General features: G+C 38.5%; 1 protein-coding gene across 4 annotated transcripts in view; it reads left to right on the top strand.

Moving 5' to 3' along the window:
* LOC145983948 (cell adhesion molecule Dscam2-like) overlaps positions 1–25616 on the top strand; it is a 796725-nt gene that overhangs the window by 688895 nt on the left and 82214 nt on the right. For all 4 annotated transcript variants that reach the window (XM_083117150.1, XM_083117148.1, XM_083117149.1 and 1 more), the window contains exons 12-13: positions 17625–17786; positions 22145–22432. In XM_083117150.1, coding sequence (XP_082973276.1) covers positions 17625–17786; positions 22145–22432 — 450 coding nt within the window. The remainder of the gene's footprint in view (positions 1–17624; positions 17787–22144; positions 22433–25616) is intronic.

Below are 25616 nucleotides of genomic sequence, written 5' to 3'. Positions count from 1 at the left end.
GTGTCGTAACCACTGCAGGACAGCGTTCTTGAATTCCTCATCTGTCTGGAAGTGCGTCTCGCCCAAATGCTCTTTAAGTGCCCCAAACAAGTGGAAATCACTGAGGCATAAATCTGGACTGTAAGGACTGTGTGGTAAAACCTCCCATTGCACGCTGGCCAGTGTTGTTTGAGTCAAATGGACCGTGTGGGGCCTGGCATTGTCATGGAGAAGAATGACGTGTTTCGACAACATTCCAGGTCTTTTCTTCCGAACAGCCCCACGTACAGCACCGTGAAGCAGTGTTGAGTAATACTTGGCATTAATTGTGGCACCCTTCTCCACAAAATCCACATGGATAACACCTTTCATGTTCCAGAAGACTGTTCCCAAAATCTTACCGGCAGACGGCAGCGCTTTGCTTTTCTTGGGTGGAGGGGAACTTTTATGACACCATTCGTACACTCTTGCCCGTGACAGTGTTTGTTCACCATACTGTGCTTGCAGTCTACGCCAAATTTCAGCAGGTTTCACCTTCTCCTTTACGAGAAATTTCATTATACACCGCTGTTCCACAGCAACAGATACACTACTTGCCGCCATCTTTGTTTACACTACTGCGCATGCGCCAAATGTGTCGCAAAGGATCATGGTTACTCGCAAGGAATCATGGTCTGTCCTGCCCTAGTAATGCAGCGCTACATTGATTCATTAATATTTTACGCACGAAAGTCCTGGTCAACCTTGAACGACCCTTGTATCATGCGGATATCAACTATTCATCAATTCAAACCCAAATCTCCTCACGACAAGTCTAAGACCGATTAAAACACAACACCTCTCTACGGGGATCTAATAATTATTAGACAGTCATAAATACATATATTCTTGATGTGATATTTCAGAAACTATCCAGATTACAAATATGAAATTAGTTGAACTGAAATATCACAAAATATCACCTTGAACAAATCTCGATTGGCCTATGCATCTGTTCTGGTCAACTCAATTATAAAACAATCTATATTTATCGATTACTATTACTCATAAACTATTCTAAATATAAAGATAAAATTTCCTGGATTGGAAGATCTACCTTGTACAGCACGTTCGCTAAGTCTCATAATAAGACATAAGCGATCTTTATAAATGACTAATCGAAATACGTACCTTAGCCTTCCATCTTTCAGAAACAACTTAACTTCAAATATGTAATTTTTCAAAATAGAAACCTGTAAAATATCACAAGGTTCATGCCATGTATTGCCAGGTAATTTGTCTGTTCCAGTTAACAGTCTAAGAAAATTATGTAATATATACATATTTGTGTGTGAGTGGGTGAGTGGGTGTGAATGAGTTTTTCATGAACTAGGAGAAGTAACAAGTTCTAGGCTGGAAAGATTATCTCGGGCTATCGACCAGGTGAGTTGAATCTCACAACTCGCCTGGTCTATAGCCCGAGAGAATCTTTTCATCATTCGTCGCTAGGGAATCTTCAAGACTTACTTAAATTTCTAGTTTATTTTGTTATTTCCGTCAGTCCTTTTGTCTCTTATTGGAATTAGAGAATTGCCAGTTAAAATTGGCGCCATGGGCGTCTCCTAAAATTTTGTGTAAGGGCAAAAGTTTTAATACTGCTTCAGTGATTTTGAAAGCTCATTTGAAATCAAATTTTGCTCAAAACATTAAAATTGCAGATTCTGGCTGGAAATTAAAAATATATGTCTTTAAATTTGTAAATATTAAAACATAACTTCCATTTGGTTATTTGCCCCCTCCCCCTTTCCCTGGAACAAAATCTGGGTACGCCCATAATTGGCGTAATGACGGCTCATAACTACGAAAGAACTCAATCTACAAATATGAAATCTGGGTAGACTGAAAGGTTAAGATACTAATTCGATAGTTATCAGGGTTGGCCTATTTAGGAATCTACAGAAACAATAAAGACAAGGCAATCATTGGAGTCCGGGAAGACATGTCACAACAAAAACATACCCTCGCGCTTTGTTCAATAATCTACATATAGGAACTGTCACCTGTTACACACTTGAAACCTGACACCCATTTGACTTGGGCTAGAGACATCTCCGAGCATGGGAAGATATTTCATTCATAGTTAATTAATCTCAAAATTTCCACCCTTACCTTTGTTGTTTTTGTACAATAATACTCAGCATATCTTGCATGACATTTCATTCTTGCATTAAGTATGACTATTCATAAAACATCATCTTAACGTCGTCGCTTTTGGGGTATCGGGTTCGATACCCGGTGGAAGTACATTGCACAGTGGTTCGGATCCCACTTTCAACCGTAGGTCTAGTCCCGATTAGCCTATCAATTACATGAAGTTCACTTAACTTATTAATCAACCATAAAACAACGAAAGAGCACAAACTTAAAAAATGTATTTACAATCTACGTAAATTGTGGTTCCTTTAAATTCTATAGTTCATTTGTTCATTTATTTGTTCTATATTAGGTTTTGGTTATTCTAACTTCTTATTAAATTAATATTAGGTTGGGGTATAGAGGAACCTATTCTTAGAATTCTCGGTCGTATGGCCGCATTCACTATACACGCATTGCCCCCTAATTATTTATCAATTTAACTTGCATGGCTTACGTAGTTGTCTGATTAATGATATATAAAGAAAGGGAAAATATTTACTTGTTGATTGTTACAATTCTATAAAAGTACTCTTGCACTGTTAAAATAAAAAGGAAATGATCTAATTTTCTGTTTTTTTTAAATTGGTAACTAATTTCCTAGAATAATTTACTCTGATAACAGCCTGCTTTCACTGTCCCTCTGTATGGTAGATCCTGCTTTAAGCAGTTGAGGTTGAGCGTGTCGAATATGAGAAATGGCCCTTTTTTACAGTTAAGTTTCACCCTCTAAGGGAGAAAAATGAATGCAATTGCCGTAGTCAGGGGTGTCCTCAGGGTTGGTTTATGGCGCACGCTGCGCCATCGAGATTTTTGGGGGGGATTTCACATCAAATAGATAAAATTCAATATTTATATATATTTTTCAAAAATGTATGTAAACATTTTACACCTTAAATGCACCATATTCAATCCATTAGATGAAAAAAAGAAAGTGTGTAAGGGTATTATCGAAGGGTGGGGGGAGAAATATCCAACTCTTACATATTAGGCCTTAATTGACACGTGGGTTTTGGGGGGATAGTATCGAACTCTAGGTCTTATATTATGACGGGTATTTTAGTTAGAGGGGGATTGAGCATTAAATTGAGGGAGGTATCCATATCTTGTGCATTACTATTGTCCTATACTTTTGCGGAAATTCTGGTGTGGAGACTGAGAACTGATTTTTTTTTTGGAGGAGGCAATATCCACTCTTCAATATCAACAGTAAGTCTAAAATGTGTATGGAAATGTTCGTGGTAGGATTCAATATTAAATGTAAAGGGGGAGATAGAAAGCTCTTGATAAAGTGTTAAATCTTAGATTGTCAAGGGATTTCTGCAGTGGAGAGAGAGTTCGAACATTAAATTTTGGAGACTGCATTAAGCGATATGGTATCCACACGTTTTCAACCCCGAGCGTGCCAGAAGAGAAGTTGGAAAGGACTAAATATCTCGGAATCCTAAGAAAGTATTGACACCCCATTAAATTAATATTATTGAAAGCCTACAAAGAAATGGATGTAAAATGTTTATTTGCTCGCGATACTGTGTTGCGAAAATGCGTGTTTGGCGCTTTACTGAGGAGCATGTGAAGTTTTATATTATTGCTGCATTACAAGACATAAGCCATATTCTCGATATTCATTAATAACATCACTTCTTAAGATATAATGCTTATTGTTGGTATACAGGTGCATCATTTGGAACAAATATATATCGAATCCGCATTTCTTGTCACAGGAATATTTTACTTTAACAAGTTCAATTTGCACTGAAGATAAAATACATGTAATTATTGTTATGGGTAAAAAGGTAAAGGTAAAGTGCTCCCCTGTGCTTTGCACCACGCCATGAGGGCATATAGGGGGTGTGGAGTTAGGGCCCCACACTTTCTTGATCACGGCCGAAGGTAGGGGTGATGTAATCATCACCACGCCCTTGGCCGCCTTTACCCCCCCAGAGTCTCCTCTAGGTACCAACTTTATACGACGCTGGGTTGGCACCGGAGCCACTTGATAAGGTGGAAAAAAACCGCCGGGGATCGAACCCGGGTCTCTCGCATGGTAGTCAGACGCCCTAACGACTTTTTTTTTCTAAAGGAAAGACCCTAAGCGGAAGCTTCCCCCATCACACTTCATTCACTCATATCATTACATTCACATTTCTATTTAAGGACTTTTCATTACAGACAATCACAAATACCCATGCCTTACCAGGGACTCGAACCGGAACCCCTGGCGTTGTAGAGCGCTGTGCTAACCACTCCGCCACTGAGGTCGACTGGCGACTGGGCTACCTCGGCTTATCTTATTGTTATGGGTTACTAAAATAATTATATTTACCCCAAGAAAACGGTGGGGGGAGGAGTTCTTTGAAAGAGGAACCGTATTATATTATCGCCCTGAACTTAAGAATTTGTAGCTATGGTTCTGTAATGTCTCGAGAAACAATAATTAAATCGGTCATACGGCTGGAGCATGTTATTTGGTTTTCCAAGGTTGAATTTTCTATCTTTATCTTAAGTTGTGTAACAATTTGTGTTAAATACTCAAATTGTGAGTTTTATAGTTTTATAAACCCACTCACAAACACTATTTATATGCATATTTACATAATTTAATTTACTACATTTAACCAATCAATGAGCTAGCTATAAGTTTTTTCGAAAATCGAAGAATTGGAAAATATGGACAGTTTAACATGGTATTTCATTCAGATAGACATCAATTATTACGTACTCATCCAGACTTTTTGGGGGGATTATGATGAACGATTTTAGGAACGGTCTTGAGTGATGGGCACCCCTGTTTAGGGAGGAGGGATAATTCAAGTACAGTGTTTAGTAAAGCTAAGAAAAAGGTTACTTTCGGTAGACACGCTGTCGTAATGAAATACTTTGTGGGGATTACGATGTGGTTTGAGGGTGTGAATGATATTATTTGGGAGTGCGCATGACATGATTTGGGGGGGATGGGCACCCCTGGCCGTAGTAACAAGAATACATAATCAGAAAATGCAAGATTCGGCATCTCAAGAAGGTAAATAGTGAAAAGATTTTAAAGGCGATAATTTTACATCACCACCTTTCTTTTTTACAAATGTAATTGTCCGTGAAATGAAGTACATTTCTGATTAGTCCCCATGGATCATATCATGGCTTAAGCAGTACTCTCTGCTTCAACTTTTTTCTTCAATTTGTGGTCAAAATATGCTGAATTATTTCTTCTTTATTTACATGATCTCTGCGTACATACACTCGTTTTTGTTTTCTGTACGTGGTGTGTCTTTTTCCTAAGAATTACATCATGTAATCGTTAGATTTTCCATCTCTTTTTCGTTTTCTTTGCATCCCCAGAGATTACTTTAGTCCGGCTTTCATTTTCATCTGAGCCTTGTGCCTCATCCAACTCGACTGTGTGCGTCTGGCTGTACACACACAAGCGAGCGCCCACGCACACACACAAAACACAAGAAAACAAATATAACTCTATAGCAGAAGATAAATGAGATCCGAAGAAAAACTTTATGGGAGATGGTTGGAGAGAGTTGCGTATTGTGTTGGCGGAGGAGAAAAACATAAAAAAAAAAAAAGCGAACGGAAGAGGAACGTGAACTTGATATCTGTACCTCTCGGCGCGCAGCAAATTTTTCTGTTAATAAGAGAGCTGTGTACTCAGTTGATTACTTTTCGTCGGGGAATCTAACTGCAAATGTTTGAGCTACCTCTTTCGTTGATCGACAACAGATCCCAACATTCTCTCCACTCGAGAGAACAATGCGAGAAACTGGCGATTCCATGTAAACAGAGAATCCTCGTCCTGCGCGCAACGAAAACATCTAGAACAGAGAACGCACCCGACGGATGGAATGGAGACTGCACGCATCCGCTAAAACCAGTGATAATTAACTCTTCTCGCCAGGAAGTTGTGTGGATATTGCGATTGGATTAATGCCATGATTATTTCAAAGCATGAACCGCTGTGTCTACATGTTTGGTACTCTTTGCAATTGTAATTTATTTATGTTGATTTTGTTGACTATTTATTTTACCTCGCTTTTCTGCCACTTTTGGCTAATCGCGACAATGGGGATGAAAAATGTTAAGATGAAATGGATGAAGGGACAATGATGGATGAACGACACAACTCAAAATGTCACCGTTGGTACAGGCAACAGAGGAAAAATAATGGTCTATCATGAAAATAATTGCAACACAAATAGTTTTTGTACTCGATTGTAGGGAATGGTATAGTGAATAATATATTTAAAATCCGCCATTCAAATGTTTGAAGAAAATCCACCATCTTAGAAAATGGTAACAAGAACCTACATCTTGAAATATCTGAGAATTTTGTCATAAGTTTATTTATTGGCAGAAAAACGAGCTAAAATAAATATGTGTGTGTATTTTTCTCTATAGCAGATATATCTAATTATAATTCCAACTGAAACTTAGAAACACATATATATACAGGGTGATTCAAAAAGGATTTTACAACTTTGAGAGCATATAGAAATTTATTCAGATAACTTACAGAATCGGTTGAGGTGCCATTGCAAAGCAAAACACTTTATGTTTTGACTCACGTAGTCCATTAGTACCGAACTCGTCTACCAGTAGCGCTATCAGCATTGCATGGCCACCTCGCTCTCCAGATTTGTCCCGCTAGATTTTTTCTTTTGTGGTTTCAATAGATCGGGTTTATGTACCACCTTTACCTACTGATCTTGCTGAACTGAAACTTCGAATTAACGCCGCCGCTGCAGAAGTAACGCCTGACTTACTGGTGAAAGTCTAGAATGAAATCTACTTCAGGTGGGATGTATGCCGCATTACAAATGGTAGCCACATGAATGTTGTATGACAAACTTGATGTGTTTTGCATTGCAATGGCACCTCAACCGACTCTAAGTTATCTGAATAATTGCTATAAGCTTTCAAAGTTGTAAAGTCCTTTTTGAATCACCCTGTATACACACACACACACACAGGGTGCTTCTGTGACCATGTAGACTTGCAGGGATGGTGGAAGGGAGCAAACGCAACAAAGTTGGGGATTTTCATCGCCCCATACATGTCTTTTGCTACTATTCAGCATCCTCTCTCGTGAAACAGGCCTCATCAGTGAAAAGCACACAGGCATGGAACTGAAGGTCGACCACACAGCGCTGCAGTAACAATTCGCTTAACACGAGGCCGGGTTCAAATCAGCTGGACCCAAGACATGGACACGCTGTGGATGGTAAGGGTGCAGCTGCTGCTCTCTCTGAATAGTACTATGGGCCACGCCACACCAATTTCACGTGCCACAGCCCGTGTACTATATAATGGATGGTTGTCCTTCCACCCGATCCAGCACTGCTTCTTCAAGGTCGGGTGTCCTTGCAGTTCTTTGTCCTCCTTGCTCGTGGAATTGAGGTCACACTTGCCCCGTTTTCCGTAATCGTTGGAAATGTCTGGCAAACACGGTGTGCGCTGGATGTCTGCGCGTGGATACGTGGTCCGATGCAACCTTTCTGCGTCCCTACAGTTCCCATTTGCTCGTCCATACACAAACACCATATCAGCCAGTTCCTCTAGCGTATACTCCATTGCACCGATTGCAGCCACTCGTACTTCTAGACTACACACGTCGAGTTTGACGTTACGCCTTCTCCAGAACATGCGCGGTGGATTCTTTCCCCTTGCTTTTGTCATTCTACTCCGCGTTGTGCGTGGTTGCCTGCCCTTCGAAGGTTTTGTCTTGTAACTTTTGACTGGGGCATTTCCGGACTATACCGCGTTTGTTAGAACCTGTCCCGTTTCCCGCGCTAGCGATCGCTCGACAGTTTCGGTCCCAATGAGAAACGAGAAAAAAATCGTCTGCAGGGCAGCGAGGAGCCAATGGAATCCAGAAGAGAGGCGCTTACGTAGACGCTGTTGCCACGTTGCGTATTTTAATTTGCTGCCTGGCTTTGGCTTTCCCCAGCACGGAGTTCACGCGGTCTGCAGCAGCAACGCCGCGTGGTTTATGCTAGAAAAGCCAGCGATCAGCTAGCGCGGGAAGTGGGACAGGTTTCAACAAACGCGGTATAGGATTCTTTATCTCATATTGTTGCGTTTTTTCCCTTCCAGCATCCCTGCAAGTCTGTAACACGATCACAGAAACACCCTGTATATATATTTAAGGGATGTGAAGCAAACTGCTGGCAACCATACAGAACGATGGCCTTTCGTTCAGGTTTCGATTGAAATAAGAAAAAATGATTTCGCGGAATTGGCAGTGATGGATAAAACATTCCAATCATGGTGTTGGTTCCTTTCAGCTTAAAAATTTAGAGGTTGACAGTCAGATCCTTCTCGAGCCAAGGAGAGAATGGGGAAGCGACTTGCAAGCGATGGGGATGTGAAGGGAGAAAAGAATGGAAAATTCACTCTAAGTTCGCGAGTGTGCCGCGGTTCTTCTCATCCTAGTTGGTCTGTACTTTGTATTTTTCTCATATATCTTTCGCAAATAATCTTACCGTGATCTCTGCTCTTGCAGAATGAAATGAGTGACCACTGAAATTACACCAGAAAAATTAGTAAAAATAAAGGAGGGAGGCAAGAATATTTGAGGGAGCAGTAGCATTAAATATACCACATAAAAATGCATATGTGGGCTAATATGTCATTCATTCATTCTATCTTTCATTTATTTATTTTTACTGGGAGACTGAAAGTCGACTAGGATTTTCAGTGTCTGGCGCCGGCCGACACTGAATCGAAAGTTTTAGGTTCGAGTCACGGCAATGATGTGGGTATTTTGAAATTGTTTCCGAGAATGACACTGATACAGGTAGAAAGTAATCTGTATGTTGACGCGCCCTGATTTTTCTTTAGCTTCCGAAGAACCAACGCCTTGAATGTGTTTTAACACTAGAACGACGAGAAAAGTAATCACCCTAGAACAACGACCGCCATAAGATTTTAATGTAATTTTGAAATAAACAGCTGCAAAATGTTGAAATATATGTATTTTGTTGTACTATAATATTACATTACCTTTTAGTTTCTTCACTCTCTACACACACTGGTAGCAATAGACGTCCTTCTGGCCGACGCAAGATCCGCAGACAGCTTTCTTACATCGCACATACTCCATATTTGTCTTGTTTCGATTGCATCTTCCAATTTGGCACTGCCTCCTTTTCTTGATATCCACCTTGTCCGATGAATCTCCCACCCTCTTCATTCCTATCTATGTCTTTGAGGTTTGCCGCAGGAAGTTCTGTCGCAGCTCTTCAGCCAATTTCCTGATGAATTATTTTCTTTTTATCTTTTCCCCTGTCACTTTGGAGTACAAAATATGACTGTTGATAACTGCAATATCCAATAAATTGTAGAAAACGTGAACAGGCCAACGTCTGCAGGCTGCCTTTGTTGTGTATTTCCTTGACATCTGGTCAAAAATATCTACACCAAATTTTGTCTTATTATAGAATTTAATTGTTTCAGGTTTCTTTTTTCCATCAGCTTCAATGGAGACCTGACTGTGCAAGGAACTGAGAACAATCACATTTTTAGCACGCTTTCCTTGGTACACAGTCATCGTGATGTCCTCGGGACGTAGAATAACATTGGAATAAAGCTCTTCTTTTGACTTCCTTGCTTCATCAGGAACTTCTCTGCGTGATTTGTTCATCGTGCCCATATTTGGTAGTCTTCTTTTCTTTTAGTGCCTTGGCCAATTTGAGTGTTGTAAAAAACTGTCCGTTGTAACATTGCGACCTTGATTCAGGAAGGGTTCCATAAGCCGCAATACAACATATTCCCTAAGGGACTGCCCTTCTGGTCGATTCTCTTCTTTTCCAAGGTAGGGGAAGGAGTTACAAACAATTTTTTTTTCAGTATCAACTGAAACCTAAAACTTTAATCCATATTTATCAGGTTTACATCACGTTTTGCTGGATAAAAGCTGTTCGTCAAGTGTTACGTTTTCACTTGGTCTGTAACAACTCAAACAACTCCAAACTTCTGACACGAGCGCAAATTTGTCGGTCAAGATTCTTTCCTTTCGACATGACTTTTCATCGAAACGCAAGTATCTCAGTATCTCCTTGTAACGATCCCTTGGCATTGTGTCTCGGAAGAAGCTGACTCCCCAACTTTGAGACCACATATCTTCGACTGATATTCCTTTTGCACAATAACCTCTTACATACATCAAAAAGAGTGCAACTTCCAGTTCCTCCAATGTTAGGCGCCATTCCTGTGTTCCAAGCTGACGTCTTACCTCTATTCATGTGCATTTTCGGATTAGGCGTAACATGGATTCATCAAACAGAAGGCGAAAAGCACTCGAAACTTCCCCTGCACAAATACGTCGTTTGGCGTAGCTTGTAGGTCCACCATGTTCTTTCAGTACATTCACGGCAGCTTCCCTGCCTGTCACCGGAATATGAGCCTTGACTATATCCCAAACAGAACTTTCTCTTCCCAACCAAACCTCCTTTTCACTAACCCGAGCATCTCCTCCTGCCTCTTCTCTGCTGTGGGAAGACGTTGTTGCAACTGTTTCAATGGGCATGTCATCTTCTCGGTCACACACCACTGCATCCTCATCCGAAGATGATGATAGAGGATAGGGTAGTATTTCTGGACCTGATCCTCCAGAATCTTGACTTAAGTACCCCTTCTTCCTCAGATACCTCAAGAAATTTCAATTTGCTGCGAAGACAACCCACGCTTACACGACATCTTCTCAAGTCAAGTATTCACTAATGAATGTAAGATCGAAGAACAAAGCAATTTTCTAGCTCAAATCGAAACACCTGCATTACTAGTAAAAGGAACCCGCGACCAACAATGAAGTAACAATCGTTGCACGTGTACAAACATGTAAAGAAAGAGAAGTTAGCTTTCGAAAAATGAAAATAACAATAACACAAGCCTACAATCGGGCATTCCAATGATTTTCTTATGACGGTCAAAATGACCGTTCGTCGTCGTTCTAGGGTAATACAGCCCATATTTTGGATTTTTTTTAAACTGCTTACATCCATCGAAAGGAGATATAAAATTATGAAAAGTCAAGTACATTGAGAATTTTTGCGCAAAAAGTAAAAGAACGTGAAAAAAAGAAAATTGAAAACGGTCAAAATGACCGCTCCCGTCGTTCTAGTGTTAACATGATTTAAAGGTGATTCAGCTCTTTTTTTCACTAACTTGCCTTGGCAACACTGACATGTTTCTTGTTTGGCTAAGTTCAAATCAAAGCAGACAAAACTTCTTACTTAATCCAAACTAGCTTACAAATTATGCTTATTTATTTCTATAGCAAATATAACACTTAATGGTGCCATCCTAAAACGAAAGTAATTTATTGTGAAAATCATGCCGAGAATAATTTAGTACATGAGGACACACAAAAAAAATGGTTCAGCAGGTGGGAACGGGTAAGTCACAAAAATATTATAATCCGATTGCTTTCGAAACATCTCCAGCTTCCTGTGCGAGTCCAGCAAGCGAGCCTACCAACAGTGTAGAGCGTGAGCGGGAGAGTTAGTGATAGGTGCTGGGTTGAGATGACGTCAGCGGCTCGCTTCTTGATTGGAGGCTTCGGACCTTTTGACTCGCTCCCAAACTGCAAATGCAGAACACTCAGAGATGTTACGAAAACAATTTCACTCTACCTGTGCAGAAGAAGATAAATTATTTCGTACAATTTTCATTCTCTCTTTGCACGCTGTGGAAACGTTGTGGTTAGAAATTAACTTCACATTTTTTCTTCGTTTCAAAAGTCTTATGCAAAACAATATCAAATTATATTAAGTATAAATGGAAAAGTTTACCCAAGATAGTGTGTTTTTCACTAGAAATGTTACACTAACCACTTGATATTATATTTAGCTTCAATGAAAATTTAGACGGACATTAGGTTTGTGCCTTCTGAGACCTTCTTTTCCGGGGATTACAAATATTTGGCAATAGGAGACCGTTGTACCCACTGTACCCCATCGAGAATTCCGTTGAATTTTATTTTAATATACAGATTTCGATGTTTTACGTAATATAAAATTGGTTCCAGCGTGCGGAAAACATAAATAACGGAGATATTTGATTACAAAATGTGGCCCGCGTAAGTAAAAAGTTGCCATCTCTGAGTACCTTCACCGCTTTTTATCAGTAAAAACAGTTCGTATGCACACTAAAATAGCAAAAGAACATGTCGGAAATTACTATTACTATCAGCTTATAACCTAACGAACGACATAAAATTACTATAACTTAGCTGCTGTTGTGGAATATTATCGTGTTGGGTGCTATATTCGCTTGCGCGAAGCCTTCGGGCTGTTCTGCTTCATGGACGCTAAGCTAACAGGCGTACTTTACTTTGCAATGACACATTTCCGCCAGCTATAAACAACTGCAAATGTTCATAAACAACAAACTCTTCATAAACCATGCAAAAAATTTCATTTTCTTGAGGGGGTACAGAGGGTCAAGTGTATCGGACCAAATTTCAATTGTTTAATTCCGATTTCATCATGGTACACAGGCATTTATTCATGGTTCGTTTTCTATTTATATCTGTGAACACATATTTCGGAGTTTTACTGCATATTTGCTTGAGAATGGTTCTTCACCTCATTGATTCTTCCCTTGCAACCATTCATTTGCTGTCCTCTTGGTTATGGAGTGCTGCTGCCATCTAGGTCACATATGTGGGGCAAAGGGGTTTTGTACTTAGGTTAGGTAAGTCATGGCTCTTAGTATTCAAATAATTCCAACCCTCCCACAGCACTGCAAGGGCACTCATGAAAGTAACAGACGACATTGCATAAACACTGAATGAAAGTAAGGCTGCAGTTTTGAGGTTGCTTGACTTCTCCAAGGCGTTTAATTTTGGTTCCATCAGTTACTCCTTTCAAAAGCGAGTTACTATGGCTTTTTGCCAGCGGCAATAAAATGGTTCCAGTCTTACCTTACTGGGCGAGTGTTGGCTTGCATGCATTCAGGTGGCAAGATGTTTTTTTTTTTTTAAGATCTGTAGCGCCGAAGTAACACACCAATTATAAAAATGTTACTGAGAAAAGTTGTTTGTTTTGATGTCCTCTATACATTTCTGTGGTCCGTGGGTGCCATTAAAATAACCCCAGTGTATTAGGCAATAAATATCTGTAAACTATTTTTAATATTGTTAATGTTAATATGGTTAATTCAAAAAAATTGCAAAAACAATGAAATTCATATGTGAGCTCCATGCTCACATGCATACCAACCGCAGTGCTCTGGAACACATATAGACGGTGTTAAAGGCGGAGCTACTGCGGAGCATGCGCACTCGTCTGGTCCCCCTCGAACATCCGGTTACGCTTACTGTGCTATGAACGTTAATATGAAAGGGCAAAGTGGAGATTCTTTTACAACGAAATAGGGTGTTAGCTGTGTAGCATATGGTTGCACAGTTCGATCGGGAACAAATTTGTTGAGTCAAGTATCACTTCGTATGTTTCTGGAGGACGTAGAGAGACGAAACCTGACAAGCAGAACGAGAAAGGATTGGTACCCGGAAAGGATTTTTACGACTTGCATTTTGTTACAAGCATGTTGATCGTTTATCTGCGTATTGTGTTGTTGTGAAAAGCACGGCTCTTAGTGAGGTTTCAAATCAAAGCGACACGCGACAGCAGTGGTTCGTACCGAAGTGACAAGCGACACAGGCCCATTTAGTCTATAAATAAGCATTTACCACTCATGGGAAATCAAGTCTCAGGCGACACAATACACGCCATTGGGAATCTGAGCGACACGTGCAGTTTTTGTCGTGTCGCTTCGGTTCGAAAAATTTCATTCATCACTGAGGATTCACTTTATTTGAAGTGGCACGGAGATTACACACCGAAGCGACAATCAACAGCCCCTTTACTCTAAAGGAAACAATCCACCTTGCATACGAGTACAACAGAGCGAGGCGACACGATGTATGGTACTGAGAAAACAACAGTCCAGTCCAAGCGACACGTTCATTTTATTGTGGTGAATTGGTTCGAAAGGAAGCTTTCAGACTGCAGCGATATGTGTCTCTTGGAAATCAATATTAAAATATAAACAACACTTTCCGAACGACAAATTGCAGGTGTCGCTTGTCGCTCGGACTGGCCCGTTTTATCAATACCGTGCATTGTGTTGCCCCGGCCTGTTATTTGCGCAAGCGTGACTGGTGAATGGTTTGCTTTAGATCGAATGCTTCTGTGCGAAATCCCGATATCGCTTGTCGCTTCAATCTGAAAACTCCCTTGTTGCTTGAAATAAATTCGTGCAACTGAAAGTGGCATGCCATATCATAGGTTTTCCCTAAATCCCTCAGGCGGAAAGGCGACGTTGAGAGCACACGTATATTTACTAGTATTTGTTATGTGTCATTACTTCTGCAGATTTGTTGGAAAAGATTCACTTAAGCATACTTTATAATATAATAATATCACTTGTTTTATAGAATTATCTTTCCCTCACTTTTCCATTTACAAAATAATTAAAATATCTAAACGTTCGTCGTGCGTGTACATGAGATACTTGTATGTACGTAGATTATGTGGTACGTAGTGTGCTATACAACTGGCGGCCACAAAGACACGTCATATTTAAATAATCTGCTCTGCAGTTGATCATCCGACGGATTCTAGACGTCCACTCCTTCATAGTAGAACTTTAACAAATACCTTTGTTGACTATCGTCGCATAACTGATGAAAACAAGCGCTCATTTCTTACTTCGTATGCCGGTGAATCTGCACTGGCAACAACGGTGACTGGCCTAAACCGGAAGTTCCGGGGGGGCCGGGCAAGACCTCACCAATGTTTATGTTTACATTTTTAACACGGTCTATACCAATGAAGGGTTAAATAAACTCAAGGGGAAAAACGTTTTCTTAGCTTGTTTGCAAATTTCTGAATTATGTCCATCAAATAGAAGAGTGAATTAGAATTCCCAAGACTTTACAGTTTGTGCACACTTTCACTTTGCATTGCTTAATATAGTCATTTGATACAATGTATTGAACTTTCCCAGTAGACCTTAATACTTTGAAGTTTTTAGATTAATTTCCATTCTACACCAAATTGTCAATTTCAGGTCTTCCTGTAGCTTAACAATGTTATTATGTTTTTAAAAATTGTAATATTGTTTGCATATGAAAGGCACATACTTGATTTAAAAGAAAGAATAACATCATTGCTAATTTTTAAAAATTGAACCCCTTATTCAATCCCAAATATGGCATTTATAAAATGTATTTTACAGAGAAAATTAAAACAAACTTAGGTTTTGCAATAGAACGACTCATTATGTTTAAGAAGTCTGAAAATTGTAAGGAATAGAGTAAGGTGGGGTAAGACTGCGCGGCGGGTAAGACTGCGCACCGGTTTTTCGAGGTGAAAATCACACACAGTTGGCACCACTGCGCCACCGTTACTTCGTCCAAGATGGTAGCTAGCTGTGGAAAGTGGTGAAGATACGTTTGAAATTCGTTGTGCTGAGAGAGGTAAGTGAAAAGATTTTGAGGGTGTTTGCTATTTATTTTGGTACTTCGTGTTTTGAGTACTACGTCACTGTGAATGTATACAATATTACGATTTTCATGGATAGAAGAAGCTGTGTTAATGCCGAGCCCACCTGTGTATTAGTTTCCATTGCTTTGTGCAATGCCTGGGCAGCATCACGTGATTTGTTCAGGAAAGCAGCACGGGGCAAGACTGCGCACGTGCACAATTTTACCCCACAAGTGTGTGGCTTGCAGGTGCAAGTGTGTGGCTTGCAAGGCCCAGCCATTAGATCATTTTTTGGTCCACTGAAGTCGTTTCATTCATCTGAGTGTGATAAGTGGATGAGTAACCATCCGGGTCGCCCAATCACAGTTTTAAAAGTGGCATCCATTATTACAAAGGAATATGGGAAGAGAAGGCAGCTACAGTTGGGAATGCCATGAAGGGCTTTGAAGTGACTGAATTATGCCCATTCAATCAAGACATCTTCACTGAGGACGAGTTTCTTCCCTCTACTGTGACAAATGTATCAGCTCCAACTCCATTTGAGCAGCCTTCAACAAGTGGGGTTAACAATACTGGATCATACGGTCACATTTCCGTTAACCAGATTCACCACTTCCACGTGCAGAGCATATTCAGCACCGCCGACGAAAGGAAAGGCAGTCTCGGGTGTTAACTGGATCTCCATTCAAAGTCAACTTGGAAGCCTCCTTGGCTGAGAAGCGTAAGAAGAAAGTTCAGGGGAAACAGAAACGGAACATCATTGTTAAAGCAATGTAGCAAGCAGAAAGCGCCAGAAGAAAGAGTACAATTGCCCAGGTTGTAATGAGAAGTACAGCGATCCTCCAGTAGAGGATTGGATCCAGTGTTCCACATGTGACGTGTGGTGGCATGAAAATTGCACCTCGTATGAAACAGGAACCTTTATTTGTGATCTGTGTTAGCGATTCCTAACCCAAGTGAAGGACGGAATTCACTGTGCCTACTGTGACAATGCCACGAGAAATGTATCCCATATGATAGAAGAACGTTTTTAGGTGATTTGTGTTTCTTTTTATACAAATGTGACTCTGTGTAGAAAGTGCGCATTCTTACCCCAACTTGATCGCAGTCTTACCCCGCGGTGCGGGTAAGACTGCGCATTTGCATGGTCAAGGTTTTGTAATTGTTTCATGCAGAAATATTGTTCATTCAGCTTTCGGACATTTACTGTGAGTCAGCAAAGGATAGTGCAATGTGTATTGCATTTTTCATGTGTGTCTGTAGTTTCATAGCTTGAATATAAAATTATGAACTCAAACTGCGCAGTCTTGCCCCACCTTACTCTATTCTTTCAAGCACTCCTATAAGAAGAAAAGGATTGCATATGTATCTTAATACATATTAAGAAACCCTCTCCTCAGTGCAATTTCAGTTGAAAAATCTGTGACCGATATGAAATTTATGTGTGCAATATATAGTGGAACCCCGATTTTGCATTTTTCCCCCATTATACATTCCATCTTGATGGCCCCAACATAGCAAAATGTTATAAAATTTTCCTCTATTTTACAATTTCCCACATTTTAAGTTTATTCAGCTTGGTTCCCTGAAAAACGTAAAATCGAGGTTCCACTGTAATTGTAGGCTGGCATTCAATCTCTAGAGGGCATATCCCGTTGCCCCCTCCAGACAACCCATGTGTGTATTGGTGCATTTAACTGTTTTAATATAGGCCTCCCCGATGGCGCAGTGGTAGCGTCGTCTCCTTGTAATCAAGGGGTCCTGTGTTCGATACCCGGTGGAGGCACATAGTGGTTCGGATCCCACTTTAAACTGTAGGTCCAGTCCCGATTACCCTTACTGTGCATAAAGTGGACTTAAAACACCAAATCAATCAATCAATCAAAACTGTTTTAATATGATTGTATGTAAATTTTCAATGTGTGAATTTTGTAAAAATAAAAAATAAAAATAAAAATTCATATATTTCTCTTGCAGATGGTCAACTACTTCCTGTAAATCACAGACAGGATGTTTCTCCAAATGGCACACTACTACTACGAACTGTGGATCGAACCACCGACCGAGGCAAATATACGTGTACTGTAAGGAACAAACAAGGGTATTCAGATAGTAAAAGTGTTGATTTACAGGTTATGGGTGAGTCATATTTTGTTTCATTGACATCCCTGTTCTAAAAATCACTGCTTTTTTCTTCATTGTAATCAGGGAGATAGTAGTCACCAATTTTATAGTTGAACTCGGTGCACATACTTTGAACCTTATTTTTTAATAAAATTTAACAACTTTCTTTATTACTGATAATACTTTGCATATTTTATTAATAATAAACAGATTTTCAGATATTGATTTAATAAAGGGAAAAATTATGTTTGACTTAAATCAATTTTGAATATTATTGAAATAAATGTATTTCATGTAATCATATCTTTGTTTTAAAAGTAAAAGGTTTACATTTATGTTTTGTAATTTGAGTGTCTCCAAAGTTAGCGTTTCTATATTTCACTGTCACTAAGCTATTTTATTCACACAATTTAAGTACTCACATATATTGAGCAAAGATTATTACCATAAAATGTATGGCATAAATCATGTAAAGAACTTTCAAATTTATTTTGCCCTTTAATGTATAAATCCATCACATTCTTATTGAGAAATAAAATGTTCTTACTGAAATACTTGGTCCTTGAAGTAGACAAATATGCACATGAGCAGATATTATTTCTAAATATTTTTAACTTGATTATATGAGGGCAGATCAACAAAGAGTGAGACAGATTTGTTTAGTACAGATGTTTAATACTCTGGTGGAAGGGTTACATAATTGTTTTCAAAGTAGTCCTCCCCTACTTGCATGCACATATGACAATGTTTCTGCCAGTCCGAAAGCACATGATGTAAGCCATTCTTCCTTTGAGAGATCCTTGAGAATCACCTCACATTTATTCAGTACTGCTTGAGAGTCTGCAAAACGATGTTACCATAGCTTTGACTTGAGTGCAGGCAACAAAAAAAAGTCATAAGGGGATAGGTGTCACCAACACTGATGTGTAGTATTCTGCTGTAATGGTAGTGTGCAGGGGAACTGCATGCTGGTACACCATACCCTTACAGGCAAAGAAACAACGCCTTTTTGAGTGTTGGAAACCCTGGCAATTTCCATACTGTGCTGGCTTGTTTTCCATCTGGGTCGTAGTGGTGCCTCACAACTCATCACCAGTGATAATTGATTCCAGAAAAGCATCAGCTTTCCCTACTTTCTGTGGCTGAATGCTTTAAACGACAACAGAATTTGATTGCTCCATACTGCTCCTCCTGCATCACCACCATTGTGTGTTATGCGAAATTCACGCATTGCCTAGAACAAAGAGCGTTGTTGCCAAACAAAGAATCCGATGGTTCTGCCATCTCTAGGTATTATGTGTGAAACCCCACTCTTGTCCAATATGCACATTACAAACATGTATGATACAGGATGCTGTGCAAACAAATCAGTTTCACTCTTTGTTGATCAGCCCTCGTACAAACACACACTTATATTAGACATCTAATTTAAATGGATATAACTGCATTTCATTACAATCTCCACAGTCAAATATAAACTGGAATGTGTTCTGTACAGCTGCACAATCAATACTGTGCAGTTCACCTTCGAAATATTCAGTCAGTAGTGAGCACAATGGGTGAGCAAGCAATGTCAGTCTCAGTTGCAGAACATATTATTGTTAAATATATTGCCAAAGAAGTCTTAAAATCGAGTGAAATTGTGTGAAGATTAAAGCAGCAGTTCAGTAGTGAAACATTATTGAAAACCCAAGGGTTTGCATGGCATAAAAGTTTCACTGGACATGAGCACTTGTAGAATGCAACTCGTGCACAGCAGCCCAAAACAAGCTGGATGGCAGGCCATTTTAACCCAAGGACAATGTGTGAAAATGCACTGGACTCGACTGAAACATCCTCCTTATAACCCTGATCTCTCACCCTGTGATTATCATTTTGAGAGCAATGAGGAAGTGGAACGTTTCTTGTGCAATTGACTTGGGCACCAAGCACCATCTTTCTATGCCACAGGTATTAAAAAGTCACCAGTCTGGTAGCAAAAGTAGTCGAATGTGTACAGAAAAGTGATCCATTTGCATTTTTACAATATTTCCATGTAATGAAAAGTTAGAGAAAAATTCCAGTTTATATTTTGACTGACCCAGTCAAGACCTTTCTTACATATAATTTCATACAATATTTCACACACTTTTTGAAACATATGTAAGAGTACAACAAGTTGAAAGTGTTTCACATCGATGATCAACCATCACAGTAGACAACTCTTCATACTTCTCTCCCAAACCAAAGAGGATAAAGGTAAAACTAGGTGACTGTAAAGAGTAAATTACCAAAGATATAGGGTGTGCAATTATTACAAATACAAGGTGTCCAAAATCAAACTTAACTTTTTTAAAGAGTGTGGTGCCACTGTGACAAATACATGTTACTTTCACTAGTAGTGAAATTCTTTAACATTAATTTTAATTGTTACATCACTCCATGTTGTTTCATTTATGATCTATAGCTGTTTCATATTTCCCCTGTGATATCTGTCACTGTGTGTGTAGGAAACTACACAGCATATTTCTGGCATATGTCTAAATGTTGCATAACTTGCTGCATAGATCAGACAAACTTCCTTGCTATTTGTTCTACTAGCTTAGTGCAGTGGAAATATGAATGTTAAGTATAATGTCAAAATTTTAATAAAATCACCCATGTAAGTTTCATCTTCTATTTTTGCCATTTTCAATTGAGTGCACTTTATTCATGTGTTATTTATAAGTAAAATAGAACTTGTAAAACTGTACTCGAACTTTTGAGACACTATAAAATGTCTATTTTCACTAACAATTTTGTGTATTATTGTTACTGGTTTGTGTATGCATGCAGGTGTAACATATATGCTGCACCACCTGCATGTATACAAGTTTATTTTATGTTGTAAATATAATGACGGGACTCATAATTTTCACGATGTGCAAGAGAACTGCCGGATTTTATTGTTACAGTTTCACTTTAAACGTCTCATTATTTGTGCCTTATTTCTCTAGATAGAAAATTCTCATTGTGCATCAACTTTGTTGGCAATTAGTTGCATGTAAGCAACAAATTGTAATAATTTATTGACCAGTTTATTTCATGTATTTGATGTAGCAAGAATGTTCAATGAATATAGAGAATATCAGAACTTTTCATTAATATTGCATTATATGTGTGTGTAATTTGATCATTAGAATTCATCTCTCCATTATAAAATCAACATAAAGTGCTGTTTAATGAAATATGTAAAGTTGTCCTCAGTGCATTTCACCATGTGGCATGGAGGTGATGTGATCAGCACCATGCTCTAATTACCTTTATGCTTCATGGTTAATTAATTACCAGTGAATGATTGCAGATTGATACCAAAGCCACTCAAACGGGAATGTTGATGGAATATTCCTACCTGATTCACTCCCCCTTTGGAATCAGCCCTGCATCTTCCATGTGACAAATAGCCTACACACTGGACCATAGCAGCAAAGGAAAACATTATAAGAATTATGCTATTTAGCTAGCACTTTTCTGTTATCATTCATTCATTATTGTGTACTTGTTCCACTCAATAAGAGCTCAATTATTCCTGTACAGCATGTAATGAAGTCATGTGAAATTTTATCACCCATCTGCAAAGCCAAGGTATGAAAGGTTGTTGCCATCAATTTCTAGAGGTTCTCACAGGTGAATTTCAAAGAGAATATATTGTAGGGAGATAATCAGTATCATATCCTAATCATGAAAACAACATTTTGTTCTTTCAACAACATATGAGACAAATTGGGAGTACAACTCCATCAATGACCCCTTGTTTACAAGGTGTCATCTGGGAGACCTAAATCTTGGTTTAAAAAGAGCACTATGCAAAATTCAATATGACGTCATATTTGAAGGTGGTGTGCAGCTAAGTCTGGCATATTTCTACCACACATCTTTATTATGAATGTACAGGATAGATGCAAAATTTTGTACATCAGTAGTTTAATTTAACCATTAGGACCAAAAGTTGCACTATCATGCATGCATGTATGGTTAATATCTTATCTTATTTAGAAAGATGAAACTTTAAAAGTCTGCTATAAATATGTATGTTTTTTAATGTAATTTTGTTTCACCAAACTGCATAATGGCTATTAATGTAGAGAGAAAGGCAAAGATCATGAGACGTTTAGTAACAATAAACCAGATAATAACGAGTATTAAACATAAAATTGGTACATTTTTTGTTTTAAATTCATATGATTTCAATGGCTTTCTGTTTTTAATTGAATGTTTTTGGAGGTGAGAGTGTACCATGCATTGTAAATTTCATTGTTCATAATGAATTATTATCCATACTTAATATTGTTTGGTTTGAACGTTAATGAAATTCATTGTGACCGAACTACAGGTCCATTATCTTGCTTTTGCAGTCCCTCCTAAAATTGCACCTATCGAGATTAGGCCCAACATCCAGGTGGGCTCTCATGTGCACATCAATTGTTTTATTAGCGAGGGGGATCCCCCTCTCACAATAAGTTGGATGAAGGACGGTCGGCCAGTGAAGGAACACATACCTGATGTTAAGATACGCCAGGTCGAAGGATACGAGCTGGTATTAGTCATAGGCAATGTGTCTCGAAGTCACAATGGGAATTACACTTGTGTGGCCAAAAATCCCGCTGCAGAGAATTCCCTCACAGCGTTGTTGCTTGTTCATGGTAAATCCGGCTTCTTGCTATATTACTTGAGTCTCAGAATGATAATTCTATCCTTTGCAAGCTGCAACTTACTTCATTTTTTTTTTATTTTGGACTTCTTGTTCTCTATCTTACTCTCTGATTATTATTTATTTTCCCTCTTGATCTGACGCTTACCTACTTGGTCTTACAGTTCCACCTAGGATAGCTCCTTTTTCTTTTAACAAGGACCTGTCTGCAGGAAAACGTGCCCAACTAACCTGTGGTATTGAAAGCGGCGATCCCCCGTTTACCATATCATGGTTGAAAGACTCGAAACCCATCCCTCCATCTCTGGGATTAAAGACTCTAGATATAGATGCTTACTCTAGCACGATTGTTATTGAAAATGTCACCTCTAGCCATACAGGGAATTTTACCTGCCTAGCGAAGAACATGGTAGCAGAGGTTTCCCATACTGCGGAATTAGTCGTTAGCGGTAAAGTAGGAATTTCCAAAGATTCTGCATGACTTTTGCATGCCTTAATTAAATTGTTTGGCATGTGCCTGCCTCCCCGATTCACTCACTCACTCACTCACTCACTCTTTCTCTATCTGCACAATTTTCTTTTTTCACTTCTCACTTTCATTTGATGATATTATCTAGCACATGTAATTCAGTTGTTTATTTATTTCACTGTGAACGTTCGCACAGGTGGTTGCTGTACCTTCGACTGAACACGCCAACAAGGTAGTACTACAAGTAGAAACAGTAACCTTAGCGCAAATTATAAGCACAGACTACATTATGTCAGTATTGAGCACTCGTTGTTCCAAGTATGCTGGTAAGATCACTAGTACGCAAGGTTTAGAGGAGGCTACAGTAAAGTAATAAGAAGAAAAAATTACATTTTATAGCTTCATTAATGATTTCATGACATTTATCTTTATCTGTCAACTATGAGAGTGATTCAAATGAAAAAAATGTGTTATTTTTAACAGATCAGCAATGTGACAAAGTTTGGTGGTATGAAGTAATTGTGATTGTGATCCCTTTGGATGCATACATAAAGGAAGAGCAATATTCTGTCATCAGATTTATGATTGCTGAAGATGTCACACTGCTAGAAATTTACCAGATGAGATGTCAATATAACTAACTCATCATATATTTATGAGGTATTTTCATTGTATGTATGTATTGCTTGCATTGTAGAATTATTCTCTTGCAGTTTACAGTTCTTGCAAGCACATAAACACAATTTTTAATGTAACTTTTCAGGAGAACACACGCTCCTTCCATCAGACATTTATTCTTAGTTTGATCAATGTTACAGTTATAACAAAATAATAAATGTCTGAGATGATGGTAGCATGTGTTCTCCTGAAATGTTACATCAAAAATTGTGTTTGTATGCTTGTAAGAACCATAAATTGCAAGAGATATAATGTCTGAGGCAGTGCAAGAATGGATAACAAGTTCAAGGATGACCACAGCTACTCAGAATCTCAGCTTACTCCATCTTCAGAATTTTACATATTTGAGCATGTAAGAGCATCTTGATGGAACAAAGAGCTTAAGATGATAATCAATTTAAGAAAGAGGGTCATGATTATTACAAGCATGACAAGTTCATCTGAAATACTTTTTTCTCCATAGGGCATTCATACAACCTCAGGGGTGATTATATTGAAGTAAAAATCATGATTTTGCTCCTCCACCAAATATATGATTAGTTAATTTGTTTTGTTGTTTTCATTTGAATCCCTCTTGTATCTAACATGGACTGTACTTTCGTTGGTCTGAAATTGCTCTCATGATTTATTATTCTTGTTGTCAGTATGGCTACTCTTAAAAATACAAATAATATAATAAGTAGAGTGGGTGGCTCCCATTAATGGTGGAGTCAAATGTAGAAAAATAAAAGAGAAAAATTAATTTGTCTTTATTAAATATTGTTGAAAATTAATTTTTGTATTCTTCATATCTTGACAATGTTAGTTATTGATTTCGTTCTCAGATTTTATGAGTGAAAAACCTTTTTTCTTTATTTATCTCTTATTATGGAGCATTTATTGCTAAATTTGTTTGGCTGTTAAAAACACATCTGTAAAGTTCACCTTACTCATGGTCAAGTAAGTACATGCTAAGGCTTTTTGATGGCCAATCCTTGACGCCAAGTCACCTTTTTGGCAGGAACAGCAATACTTGATTGTTATGTGGATGCATTGTGTTGACCCTTAATTTAGGTAGAAGACATTGCAGCATAGTCTAGTATTGTATCATTGAGAGCCTTTAGGTTCATGAATTACTACATTTGCACCTATTCATGCAAAGCGAAACATATTGTCCATACCATAATTGGCTCATGCCAACTTCAGATGGCTTCCTTCTGTTACCCTGTGAGGTGAATATTCTGATCGATATTGTAGATCAGACTCCGCTATTCAAGGCCTACTTCGCCTACTTCATTATAAAGAGCATAGATATAAACAATTCCCTATGCAACAGCAGCAGTAAGCAGTAAGTTTTCAACATGCAGCACTTGATTCATGCCAATTTTCACCATTTGAAATGCACCTGCAATGTTACACATGACGAAATGGGTAGATAAAGTGCACAAATTCCACCACACACTCTTAGCTTTTGCCAATTTTAAATTTCAGTCAAAATGCTATTATAAACAAGACTGTGGGCAAAAACATGGTAGCATTTTGCACCTGTAACAAAATGTATTAGAAGCACTTCAGTCAAATATTGATCTAACCATGCTTCCTTCCACACCACATTTCAACTTTACAGACACTTGCATTGAATTGGTATTTTTAGTATTTTTTTTTACCTTTGATAGGGTTAAAATAATATAATTGATGACATTTATACATTGCCCCTGTTCCGTTAAGTCATTTTCAGCATCTGTGATATCCATAAACTTTGTCTAAAATTATGTATATGTAAAGATCAGTTATTAACATATGTCACCCAATTTCTAGAAAAAGTGTTCATGAAATACTCTGAATAAAATAACTGTACTCCTGGACTTGTTGAGAGTAGTGTTATGGTAGAGAATGAAATAGTTTCACTTTTAGAGCAGTATACATACATGATACAATTCATTGTCAATACTTTAATTTGCAGCCAATGTTGGAATTGTTGCTGATGCTCCTTATTATTATCAATACTTGTCCCCAAAAAGCTCCCTCAAGGGATGAATTATATGGTTTT

This window comes from Lepisma saccharinum, chromosome 2 (genome assembly GCF_977018435.1).
Source record: "Lepisma saccharinum chromosome 2, izLepSacc3.1, whole genome shotgun sequence".
In the NCBI taxonomy this organism is placed as follows: Eukaryota; Metazoa; Arthropoda; class Insecta; order Zygentoma; family Lepismatidae; genus Lepisma; species Lepisma saccharinum.
The sequence above is the reverse complement of the archived record's forward strand: the minus strand, read 5'-3'. Positions and strand labels throughout refer to the sequence as shown.